General features: G+C 38.4%; 1 protein-coding gene across 3 annotated transcripts in view; it reads right to left on the minus strand.

The window, feature by feature from the left end:
- CCDC93 (CCC complex scaffolding subunit CCDC93) overlaps positions 1-13,191 on the minus strand; it is a 40,116-nt gene that overhangs the window by 12,984 nt on the left and 13,941 nt on the right. For 2 of the 3 annotated variants that reach the window (XM_026714626.2, XM_026714625.2), the window contains 10 exons: positions 12,306-12,398; positions 12,162-12,212; positions 11,880-11,966; positions 11,161-11,277; positions 10,977-11,039; positions 9,789-9,862; positions 7,502-7,583; positions 6,021-6,092; positions 5,292-5,363; positions 4,904-5,012 (listed from right to left, as the gene is read on the minus strand). In XM_026714626.2, coding sequence (XP_026570411.1) covers positions 4,904-5,012; positions 5,292-5,363; positions 6,021-6,092; positions 7,502-7,583; positions 9,789-9,862; positions 10,977-11,039; positions 11,161-11,277; positions 11,880-11,966; positions 12,162-12,212; positions 12,306-12,398 — 820 coding nt within the window. Of the gene's footprint in view, positions 1-2,314; positions 2,416-4,903; positions 5,013-5,291; positions 5,364-6,020; positions 6,093-7,501; positions 7,584-9,788; positions 9,863-10,976; positions 11,040-11,160; positions 11,278-11,879; positions 11,967-12,161; positions 12,213-12,305; positions 12,399-13,191 lie in introns of those variants that run through there. The other variant, XM_087920349.1, reaches the window with a different exon arrangement.

The raw sequence follows: 13,191 nt of genomic DNA on the forward strand, positions 1-13,191 counted from the left end.
ACCGCTACCTCAATGCCCAATCCCACCACCACCCAGCACAGATAAACTCCCTGGCCAAAACACTAATCGCCAGAACCAAACGCCTGGCAGACAAGACACACATAAAGATTGAACTATGCACCCTGACTACAGTACTGACAGCTAACGGCTTCCACAAAAGCAAAATCACTGGCTTGATCCACAAAAACACACTGAGACATAATGGAGACCTAGAAGATGAACAGACCTATGGAACAGCTGTCCTGCCCTACATAAGAGGTACTACAGACAAAATCAGTAAGATACTACAAAGGCATCACATCAAGACTGCCTTCAAAACAATCAGAAAATTAGCAGCCATCCTAAGAAACCCCAAAGATAAAATTGATCTGGAAAACCAAGGCATATGTGAAGTCCCCTGTGCATCATGCCCTGCCACATACATTGGACAGATCAATAGAAGAATAAGTACCCGCCTGGATGAACACAAAAATGCAGTGAAAAAGCTGGAACACACTTCCTCCCTAGTCCAACACATGAAAGCCACAAGTCATAGCATCGACTTCAATGGCACCAAAACCCTAGCCACTATAGAAAACCCCAGCCACAGAATCATCAGAGAAGCCATAGAGATTGAAAAAAGACCTGAAAGCATGAATAGAAGAGGTGATTCCACCAGACTGTCAATTATCTGGAAGCCTGCACTCTCAAACAAAAAAATCTCCACACCACAAGCCAGGCAAACACCTGGGCACAAACAGAACTCCCCTGATACCTCCAACTCAAACAAACCCCAACCAGGCACCCAGATGAAACCTAGCTTCCTAACAAATGATGGCCGTCCATTTACTCGGAGCCAAGCTGCACTAAAAGCCTCCAATACAGGAACACAATGTTGCTAGCCAACCAAGACAAAAAAAGCCACAAAACAGACAGAAGATATTAGAAACACCAATCAAGCAGAACACAGCAAACTCCAAGACCAATAAACACAGACCAAGACTCCCAACCAATCAGGATGAAGAAAAAACCATCCTGGCACAGCAGTAGGCTAGCCCCAAATTTAAAACTGAAACAGCTGTGAAAGTCTGACTCACAGACGAACACAATACAGAAGCCTGATGATGGTAGATGAGATTCTGCCGAAACGTTGCCATAACTTTAAAAGCACAACTATAATGACGTGGGAAAATACCCGAACAAAGCTGAATACCATACATGTAAGTACCCGCAAAAACTTAAGAAAACATGTGTGGGTGTGTGTATGTATGTGGGTGTGTGGGTGTGTGTATACACACACACATACATACATACACACACACACACACACACACATATGTTATTGTATTTTTTTCTTTCTTGGAGTTTGTATTTTAACACTGCGAATAAAAAGTATTGAAAAAAAGAAAAGCCTAAGCTGGTAAGTAATCAGCCAGTCTAAAAACACTAGGCAATAGATCTTAACATAAAATCAACATTCTGTGAATTGTAGCTCACGTAAATTTATTGGAAGTGACAGAACTTCAGCTTGTAAAGCAAAAAGGGTTATTTTAAATGATTTGTAATGCTCGTTTAAGCATCTATCAGCCAGGCAAAAGGTAGAATTCTCCTAAATCATCCATTCACTACATTAAGCACAACCAAGAGGAAAAAAAAGCATCTGTTCTAGAGACAAATAAGGCAGATTCTGACACAAAACACTCTTAAGGCTATTAATGGTACTGGAGAGCTTGAAAAGGCATAATGGTAAAACTCATATATTATTTTGGTGTGCCGGCTGATCCATCATATGCATGCATGGCTATGCACACACAAATGGATCAAACGGATCAATCTGCTCTCTTATATTTTTACCGTCTCTTACTGCTTGATGTGTGGTTCTATTTTCCCGCATTCTTTACTTCCGTGTCTATGTGTATACACACACACAAACACTATTTTTAACTCATTGCCTCAACAGCTTTTGAGGAAAGCTGATGTACTTCTTTTATTTAAAGTAATTTTTAAGAATAAGTAATGACAAGTGCCAACTAGCAAAACATCAGCCTGGGAGTACAGCAGCAGTGATGGGAAGAACCCATTCAGTGCAGAGATAATGTCATTTTCTACCAGGATAACCTTAGTATTGGTCACATTACATATACAGAGTAAATTCTGCTTTCACAAAGCACAACACACACATATATACTGTCAATCTCATCTCCAAACCAAATGTCCAACTTCTGTTTAAGAAAACTGAGAGACACAAACTACATTCAATTTCGGAATACACTGCCCTACAGGGGGAACATGAGTTAATGTCTAAAAAAGTTCCTAGACCTTATGGTTGTAAGCAAGGATCTGTCAATACTCGCATTTCTGGAGGAAAACAACCCAGAAAAGGGTAAACAGCTGTGCTCTCCACTTAGTTTCCCAGTTTTACAATTCATCTACTACCTGCAGCAAGAAATAGGAATTTTCTCATGCAAATGCATACATTGGGAAGCAGATACCATGTTTTAATGCTCCTAACGTTAGTATTTATCCAAAGGACTTTTCAAATCTAAACAGACTTTAAACAACCTCAGAACTCTAAAACACCTAACCCTTCTGGCATTTATTACCCAATCTTCATAAATAGGGTTACAAATGTCACTTTTGCAGTTAGTTTCCCAATAATGAGTTTCCCAATAGTGAGTTTCCCAATAAAAGGAACTTTTGGATTAGTGGTGGGATTCAATTTTTTTTTACTACCGGTTCTGTGGGCGTGGCTTGGTGGGCATGGCAGATAAAGGATACTGTAAAATCTCCAGTCAGAGGTGGTATTTGCCGGTTCTCTGAACTACTCAAAATTTCCGCTACCGGTTCTCCAGAACTGGTCAGAACCTGCTGAATACCCACCTCTGTTCTGGATGTGCTACAGGCAAATGAGGCTAAGAACAAATGAGTTATTAGAGCCAAAAGGACCTTTATTCAACCCTGCATCCTGACAGCTTCTAGGATTTAAGTTTTCCCCACTCTACAGGTAGTCCTCGATCTACAACCATTTGTTTAGTGACCATTTGACATTACAACGGTACACTTACGACCACTATAGCATCCCCACGATCCCCACGGACGCATGATCGAACTTCAGACGCTTGGCAACTGACTCATATTTATGACAGTTGCAGTGTCCCAGGGTCATATGGTCCTCTTTTGTGACCTTCTGACAAGCAAAGCCAATGGGGAAGCCAGGTTCACTTAACAATTACAGTGTGATTCGCCTAACAGCTGTGGCAAGAAAGGTCGTAAAATGGGGCAAATCTCGCTTAACAGCTGTCTCGCTTAGCAACAGAAATTTGGGGCTCAATTGTGGTAGTAAGTTGAGGACTACCTGTTGTTAACTAGCGAATGGGTAGCAGCATTCTGTATGGAAGTGCTAAGTGATCTTGATCTGGCTATCGTCCACCTGTGTCTATCCGCCCATTTGTATGAACAGGGCCTAGTTCTCTGCTGATACACTTCCTACGCCAGTGGTGGCTAACCTTTTTGGGCTCCTGTGCCAAAATTGCGAGCTCGCCAGCACGCCGCACTCACGTGCCAGCACGCCCGCACTCATGTGCCAGCACCCAGAATGCAATGTGTGCGCCCCCCTCCCCATGCCCCCTGCGCATGCCCACCCCCACCTCCTTACCTGCCACTGCACCTCACAGCTGATTTTTCAGCTGGTTTGAGGCCTTTTTTGGCCTCCTAGAGTCTTGGAAAAAGCTTCTGCAAGGCTTCTCAGGACGAATGATAGGCCCATTTCGTCACTTCCGGTATTACAGGAAGTGACAAAACGGGCCTATAATTTGGCCTGAGAAGCCTTGCGGAGGCTTTTTCCAAGCCTCTGGGAGGCCAAAAAAGGCCTCAAACCAACCGGGGAAAAAAAATAAGCTGTGAGGCGCGGGATTGCGCAGTGATGTAAGTTTGCTTGCAGCTCACGTGCCAGCACAAATGGTTCTGCGTGCCACTTGTGGCACGGGTGCCATAGGTTCACCATCACGGTCCTACGCCCTCGTGTAGAGAAACATGATGCTCATGGAAGGTATGAACCTTTCCCACATTTTATGACTCTATCCAAGAAGGCAATCCTGCATTTATGCAGTTTTCTTGGCAGCGTTATAGACATGGTTGGTTGTTTTCAACTTCCTAATCTTGCTGTACAGAGAACTAATTTGGTGGGCAATGGTGATTTGAGACCCCAGGGTAGAAATCAGGAGACTGTGAGTTCCAGTTCCACCATACGCACAACACCAGCTGGGTGACCTGGGAGAGAACTTGTCACTCTCTCAGCGCAAAGAAACAGGTAAGGCAGACTTCCAAATATATTGTCAAGAAAATTGCAGGGACTTGTCTAGGAAGATAACTGACTCGAAGGTATTCATCATCACCTCCACTACTATCTAGTCTCCAGCTCTGGAATTCCCGCCAAAAATACTAACAAAGGCCAAGCCTACATAGCTTCTGAGATCAGCCAAGATTGATTAGATCAGGGGTGTCGAACTGGATTTGTTTGAGGGCCGGATCAGCATTGTAGTTCTCTGTTGGCCAGGGTGTGAGGGGGAGAGAAGATAGATGTTCCTGCAGCACTCTGCTGGCTAAAATGGGCTGGACCTTTGCTAATTCCAGGCTGACCCCATGGGCAGATTTAAGCACCCCCACGGGCCAGATCAGGCCTGCGGGCCTTGAGATTGACACCCCTGGATTAGATCCTGCCATCTGCTGAAATACACGCTTATTACCCTTTACCCCTCAAAATCATAGAAGTATCAAATCTTCAACCTGCAGGCAATTATTAAAGTACCTGAGATTAGAGGCACAGGAGGTGACTATCCAAAGGCAACTAACAAAGCTAGTTTTAATGAGGTGCATTATCATGCTCTGTAAGTTCATGCTATTTAGCAGTGAGAAATATACATACCTTGACCATACAGTTCAATAAATCTCTTCTGGTACTGTGTCAACTCTGCTCTGCTAGGCACTTCATCAATCTTACGTTGCAAAATAGCTATTTCCCTATTTCGGTGGGCCTGAAGGGAATGAAAACAAATATAAAAACTAAGTAGTTTTAAAAAATGGAGCGATATCTCAAAAGAACAGAATCGACTGTGCTACAGTGCAGCTGCTTCCCTGGGATAGCGCTTCGTTAAAACAGCTTTTTTAATTTAAAAAAAATTAATAATTGGTTGAAACAATGTTTACATTATGAAACATTTGTTTTAAGAAATTAACATTCATATATTAACCAGAAATTAGGTCGAACATGATAGGAAGACATTTAATAAGTATGTTTTCCACATCTTACTTACTAGAAGCAGCCTGATCTTCTGCAGTTTCTCTTTTTCCGTTTTATATTGTTGATCTATAATTTTAGTAGGTTCCTAATATTCAAGACATAATAAAAATAATATCCACATTCATAAGCTTTATTGAAACCAATCTGAGCAGCAGAACAGTATACAGCGATATAGGTAGGCCTCGATTTAGTAACTGTTCAATGTGATTTAATTAATAATGTGGGATGACAATGTTTATGAAACATTGTGACCATTACACCACTAACACAGCATTCATACACAATTAATTTTTCATTTAATTTTATATACTTTTTACATACTTTTATTACCTTTTTAATTTCACAGAGACATATGTTTTGGTTCACCTTAAATCACACAATCACTGTCCAAATTTTTTTTTAATGCCTTCAATAAAGAAATATTAAAAAGAAAAGAGCTATGTGCCATCTAAGCGTTATTTACCATATATTCAACTACCGGTTTTGAATAAGAAACAGCTTTCAATATGGATGAGACAGGAGAAACATTAAATCAAGAAGTGTATTAATCTCAAAGTGATTATAGGTAAATTACATCATACAGATCTAGGACCTGCCAGCTAGAGATTAGCAAAAACAACAACAACAACACAAAACCACGTCAGTTTCTAACCAGAACTAGCAGATAATTGCAAGGGTTTTCTCAATCAAAGATAATTATCAAGGAAGCAAAGGATAGAAAGTTCCAATACTTGCTGTTTACCCTTTCCTCTCCATTTTCAGCCGCTTCTGCTTTTAAATTTTCAATGTTTTGCTGGAGGCGTGCCATCTCTTCCTTAAAAAATGATAAAAATAGAAATAATTTATTTCCCTTAGCAAACATGGTACTCTTTATGAAAAAAAAAGCCAAAAACTGAATAATCAAGAACATAGGTTGTGTTTAAATTAGGTTAAGCTACACGTGGACTACAGGCAAAATAAAATTAAAACATTGTTATTTAAGATAGAACTTCTTTTACTGATAAATGGGATGCTCTATTATTGAGAGTTGCATACTTTGGGGGCAGGGGCGGGAAAGAAACACAGATAATTTTTTTTCTGAAATATTTTTTGCACCGGAAAATAAAAGATGTATGCTGGCTTGAAAATGTTAATATATCTACATTGATTAAAAATGTATCCACCATCAAGATTACAAGAAAACATAGTTGAAACATGTACCCGCAAAACAACTTTCATTTTAAAAAAAAAATCAAAGGAGATTTTGAAGCTACAACATTTTAGGGCATTGAAATGAGTTCGGTAAAAACAATTCCCTAGCAATCTGTAACTGTTATCCTAAAAGGTGTTAAGCTACTGGAGCTGAAAATTCATGACATTTCATTTCTCCTATCTTGATTCCTACTTTTATTCTAATGCCTTTTCAGAATAAAATGCATGCCATTGCACACCAAAAAAGTATGCAACAAATTTCTGTTAACAAGGTGCTGTTTTAGCCTCCATTTAACATTAAAAACTCATGCAAACGTTAATTACAGCCTAAGACTACAGACACAGTAATATAGGAAGCAACCTTATACCAGGTTAAACAAATGATCCATTTACCCAAGAATGTAATTAGAAATTTTCTTAGTTGAGAATTCTGGGAATTAGAAAACATATATCTGATTAGGAATAACTTAGCTCAAGTCAATCCAATGAAGTCTATTTTGACCAGATGTACCTGAAGATGCCTGAAATTGGACAGGGACCACTAGAACAGTAGCTATGTGACACCCATACTGATATTTAACTTAGCTAACCTAAATTAGCAAATGCCAAGGCAAGATTATTCAGTTCAACTTTGCTATTTACCAGACTCCACAATCTACTGTTAGATGGAAATAAGTCTGATCTAAAGAACACAGTACCCAAGTGTTCCAATCCCAGAGCCATCTTTTCAAACAAAAAATCTATGGCTGATTATTTTAACTTTCTTCATCTCAGTGGATTAATTTAGATTTTTTTTAAAAAAGAAATCAGCTCTTAGTGTTACAAAATAATCAGGATTACAAAGCCTTTGCAAATTTACAGCCTGCTCATTCCTGCATAATCTACCTATATAGCATGGTTTGATCAGAGGTGAGCAATTATTTTGCTATACCATACTGCAAAATGAACATATGTAACAAGATCTTAAAAGAGCTTCTGATACAGCATTACACAAACAACAGAAACGTATCTAAATAACTTTCTCAAACTTACTCTACAATGTGCTTTAAATTCTTGTTCTTGACCCTTAAGATTCTCATTCATTGCCACCAGCGCTCGAAGTTTCTGCAATACACTAGGATAATAATGTGTATGAATTAAACCCGAGGATTTAGAACATCTGTTCCAAGCAAATGTAAGCATTAGATGAAGAGAAAACCTTTTCTTCTAATTATGTGAAACGCTCTAAGCTGGTGCCACAGAATGAAAGATGGCAAATAGGCTCAGTAAAACAAAACATTGTGAAAAACAACCAACTAAGTTACTAATTACATTTCTTCCTACATATATTTCTAAAATGGTAATTTTGAAAAAGAAAAACTCAGAAAAGGAACTATACTTTGAACCTACTGTATTTATAAAAGAAGTCTAACAGGTAAGGTTCAGACCGAAGTTCCTAAAAGGAATATGCTTAACATTCTGTTCAAGCAAGTAAAACTGAATGGCATTTGCATCATGTTGATGGTGTTCTTTCAAAAATTATGCAGTAAAAATAGGAATCAAAAGTTTCATTGGGAACATTTGTAAAACATTTTGATCTATAATTTGTTTGGACATGATTTGACCATTTTGGAAAGTCTCTGAATTCAAATCACCATTGATCAAAAATTAAGACGTCTAACCTACCGTTCTACCCATATGTATTTAAGTGCTTGAACACCATATAGGCATCTTTATGGTGGAGAGAAACTGAGTTAGAGGAATCACCTTTTCCTCTGTTTAGAGACACTTGGGAAAAGCTGTTGCTTTGGTTTTCTTCACTTTGTCCACTGGGTACCAAGTGTTCATTCGGCACACTTGTAGCAACTTTCCTTTTTATCCTCTTGGAGATCAAGAAAATATGGCTGTGACCTTCCTGAAGCCATAGATTAGTAAAATCAGATCACCCTTTCTTAAGAGGCCTTTCTCTTTGAACATACACAGAGACAGAGAGCTTTAAAAATATTGTTACCTCTGGAATGCACCCTAAAATTGTCCTGTAAGTCTTCCTGGCAATAATAAAATACTAGTGAGTATTACCTACCTTTAAAAGTTATGCTAATTAAGAGAGTACAATGTTCCAAATTTAAAGAGGAAAAGGGAAATTAAGGGTGAACATGGTGAACCTGATGGTAATAGTTCAAAGATGTCACATTTTTCCTGGGATCACTATGCTACCGATTGGAAAAGGTCCAACAAGAACAAAAACATGTGAATTTGCATGTATACACATGTATGGGTACACAAATACAAGCCAACATCAAAGGATAGGAAGACCTCCAACATGGACAATATTTCTGTCTGTCTGTCTGTTTCTTTCTTTCTTCTCTCTCTGTATGCGTGTGTACGCACAGATCCTCTAAATCAGTTCACCAATATTAAATTTTTATGCATATCAAATTAAAGTAATTTCTGATCACTTAAATATTACCAAATGTTATTTGCAAGTTCTGCTTTTAAAAAAAATACATATAAAGAGCCCTGCTTCAAAAATAATTTTTAAATTCATTTACACTCTAGTGAAACTAATGCCCTAACACTTGGTAAATTAGAATTAAACTGCGACTCATTTAATTCCAGGGAGAAAAACAAGGATGTAATTTAAAAATAAATCGTCATCAATATTTTGTATCCAGCCACTGCCAAACTTTCTGATTCTTTCGAAATGCCAATGCTTGCTGCATGTACCTTTAAAACTACTAATCCTTCCTACTAATTCTTTACTACTCAGTGTAGTAAATAATGAAGAACAGAGGCTATGAACCAAGGCCTATAATTTTGGGATGTAACATCTGGGTCTCTTATTCACTGCCATTCCAAGCCATGTACTTTGTGTACATAGTGAAAACAAAACTTTGAACCAAATAAACACAAGTAAAAAGTATATGCATTTCTATTGTGTGCATGCTCTTTCTAGCTTTGCATAAAATAAAAAACAAAAACAGATAAATGAGTAAATCTTACTGAAGGTAAGATTCTATTTGCTACAAAATATAAGAAGCACGGTGGCCCACATGGTTAGGGTGTTGAGTAGATTAGCAAGCCCACGTCCAAGACCCAAATGCTGCCGTGGGGAGGAGTTGAGCTCCTATCCCTCGCTCCAGCTCCTGTTGGAGACATGAAAGCCCCCTTCCCCAACTGGGCATCCCCCAGACAATGGTGATATCCTTTCAGCTCAGAAGTATTTCAGTGCTTCTGACACAAATGCTGTGCTATTAAATACTTTGTGGGGGGAACATAAGCAATCAAGGACACCACTACGAAAGGAATACAGCAGAATGGGAATAGATGTAGCACGTACTTTGCATCTGCTTGGGATTCCACCACTTCCAGAGCCGCCAATTCCTTATCTAAATTTTCACTATACGATTTAACCTATGAAATCAGAATTTATGACAGATGGTGTAAATATTTTGAGGATCAAAAGATGGTTAAAAGAAGTCAATCTAATCAGCAAGAAACACTCTCTAAGATGTTTATCTGTTTCTGTTATGAACTCTTGGCAACATCTGGCAACGTTTTCACTGTATAATGAGCATGATTTCTAAAAACATAATTGTTTCCCCTAAACAAACAGTGGTAGCAGATCACATGATACATATTACACATTCATTGTTTGACCACAATTGCTACACTCTTTGATTCTTTGAAATTTAGAAAACAGGAAACACGAAGCAGACATAACACTTATTTCTGCAGAAATCTAAGAATGAAGTGAAGTACGCTGATTTCACTAATCCATTCAACATTTCCAGTGGTGACTGAATCCTTTGAACATCTGATGCAATTCCTCCACTAGCTTACAGTATTGATCAGATGCACTAAGATATCCTACATCAAATAAAATTTAACTTGAATTGTTTTGTCCATAATTAGGCATACATGTGCCTAATTATGTGCAGGTAAAAGATTAGGCTACAGTCCCTCAGAGTAAGCCCAAAATAATTACTTGGACCTCAGAATAAACATAGCTTGGAGTGACATGTTCTTAGAACTGAAGAAGGGCAGAAGATCTCTGTGAACTTCAACAGAGTTGCTGGGAATTGAGGGTGGCATATAAATTTAAATGATGATGATGATGATGATTTGTCACAGTCAGCCAGATGTTTAGATTTGAATTGGCATTTTTATCCACCTTCCCAAATATGTGGGACAGGAAGATGTTTCATTGTTTCATTCTGTTTTTATTATTATTATTATTATTAAAAATGTGCTCAACCAGACTGTAAAACCAACAATCTCGGTTGGGAATAATTTGACAACAATTCTTCTATTGCAAATAACAATTGCATTTTATGGAAGCAATGCAATAGGATCTGGATAACTAGCAGAGCTACCCAATGGAAAAGGTTTCAGCAATGCAAATTACCCCTTTGATTTGCTGGTGTGTATGCACACAATTTTAAATTGCTCCATCCATGTTCTGCAATTTCTACGGCAGGTCAGAGAAAAGGCAGCTGGAAGAAGGGATGGAGAAAAGAAAGTTTACCTCGTTTAGTGTCTTTTTAGCCTCATCACATCCTGCCTGCAGATCAGCACATTTAGCGTTCAACTATTATCAGAGAAAGAAAAAAAAACAGCAAAAGGAAATCAGCTGACCACAAATTTGATAAGACTTTAGTGTGCATCTAAGTGATTCGTGAAAGATAGGGAAGAGCCTTGTCAACACCTACCTCATCCAAGTGTTTGGTTTTCTGTAAAATCTGTTTGTTTAAGGAAGCCACCTTCCTTTTATGCTGCTGGGCAGCTCCAAGTCTCTCTGGGCGTTCTTCGGAAGAAAGTTCTGATTGCTGGGTGTAGGGTTGGATGGGATGAGAAGTGGGGTGTCAAAAAAAGAACAGAGAAAGAAGTTGTCACTTAAGGTTTTGCCAGCTTCTCAAGTTCAAGTTTGGCTGCAGTTTACACATGGATCTCTACAAAAGGGCAGATGTATACTGTTTGATAGGGTCACCTTCCTGATCAACATGTGTTGCATTATTTAATAAATAGTAACCACAATCCTTATGTTGACAAAGTCTAGTTTCTCAGGATAGCCACAGAAAGTTGGAGCTATGATCATATGTGCTCTTCCTTAGGACTTAGGAATCGGGACCAAGGCACATGGTCCAATTTCTTTCTAATTTTAATACATTACTTTTGGTATTACTGCTTCGTTCTGTATTATTTCCAACCCAAAAATAAATATTGGCGACAAATTATATAATTGGTTTTGAGACTTTCCCTTTGTGTTGGTGATATAATTTTCTGAAAACAAAATTCAAAATTAGCACTGGCTCACTCCCATCATTATTATTCTAATGGGCAGAAGTTTGTAATTAAAAAGTTGACATATAGGAAGCTGAAAACGAAACAGCCTTAGATCGAAGTTTGTTTACAAATGAGAACATCCTACCTTTTCAGCATATTCCGATACAATCTGCTTGATCTCATCGGACTGAAGTCCAACTATCTGGCCTACGGTGCTTGCCGTCAATCTGCCCTGAAAGCATAGCTCAAGTTGGTTTAAGGCATACAAATCTCTCTATGAAGATCAAGGATATAATGAAAATTGTTTCAAGAACTTAATTGTTTCACTTGTGTCTCCCTGTTAAATTGCCACGTGCAATTAAATAACAAACATTAAAAGCAAATAATTAACTTCTTTCTTAAGACATTAAATATAGAACTAATTTACCTCTTCTGTTCCCATTGCAGCCATCTCAGTCATCAAAGTTTTGATACGAAGCTGATTTAAAAGAAAAAGAGGGGGCAACATCAGAAAGTTAGTTTCTGAGGAAAACCTCAAGGTTTTTAGACAAGAAATATCAATTATGGGTACCTCTTCAGCAGCTTGAAGGTCATCCTCAGTATAAGCATCATTTTTCCCTGATGATGCAAGTCCAGCTGGCAGTACAACTTTCTTGTCTTCAGGCTATTACAGAAGAAAGGATGTTTGTATGATTAAAATTAAAAATGGATGAAATAACGAGACAAAAGAAGCCATCAACGTACAGCCTAAATTTATTAAAGAAACAATGCTGAATCCAAACAAGCACAATTTGGTTCACACATGATACTAAATTCACAGTTCGCTGACTCAAACACAGATGGATGGGTCTAAACACTCAAAGGCATAATTCTGTCAGGCAAAAAAAGTCACAACCATCCGCTAGGCTGCAGCAAAGAAGATTTATTCAAACCTATATACAACAATCTAGTCAACCAAAGTCCAACACTAAACTGATGCCAGATAAGGGTCAACAGAATTCAGGAGGGGTTGGACTTTGCTTGTGTAAACCTAATGACTCTAAACTGATAACACATTTAACTCCACCTCCACCAAATTTATATTAACAAACCATAATAGTATAGTATACCAAGAAAAAAAAAAGCCAGCACATAATGTAGGATGTTTGAACCCAGCCTATTTCTTCCTGTTACATGTCATTCCTAAGAAGTTGTCTAGAACAATTAAGAAAATAGAGCTACACCTCTGCCTTCCTCAATACCCCTTGCATCCCTGAACTAAATGGGAAAATGTGCAACAGGTTCTACTTCCGATCATTGGACATCTGCCCTTACAGAAATTCTCAACAAGCAGGATTTCCATGGGTGCAGAGGCTTCTGCTTACTTATAAGAGAGGAATAACTGGAATTCCTCTGCCAATCTGCGGAAGCTGGGATACTGATGGCAGGTTTGCAAGCACACCAATTTCCTCTCCTCT

This window comes from Pseudonaja textilis, chromosome 1 (genome assembly GCF_049901715.1).
Source record: "Pseudonaja textilis isolate UNSWEBS1 chromosome 1, rPseTex1.2, whole genome shotgun sequence".
NCBI classification, from domain to species: domain Eukaryota; kingdom Metazoa; phylum Chordata; class Lepidosauria; order Squamata; family Elapidae; genus Pseudonaja; species Pseudonaja textilis.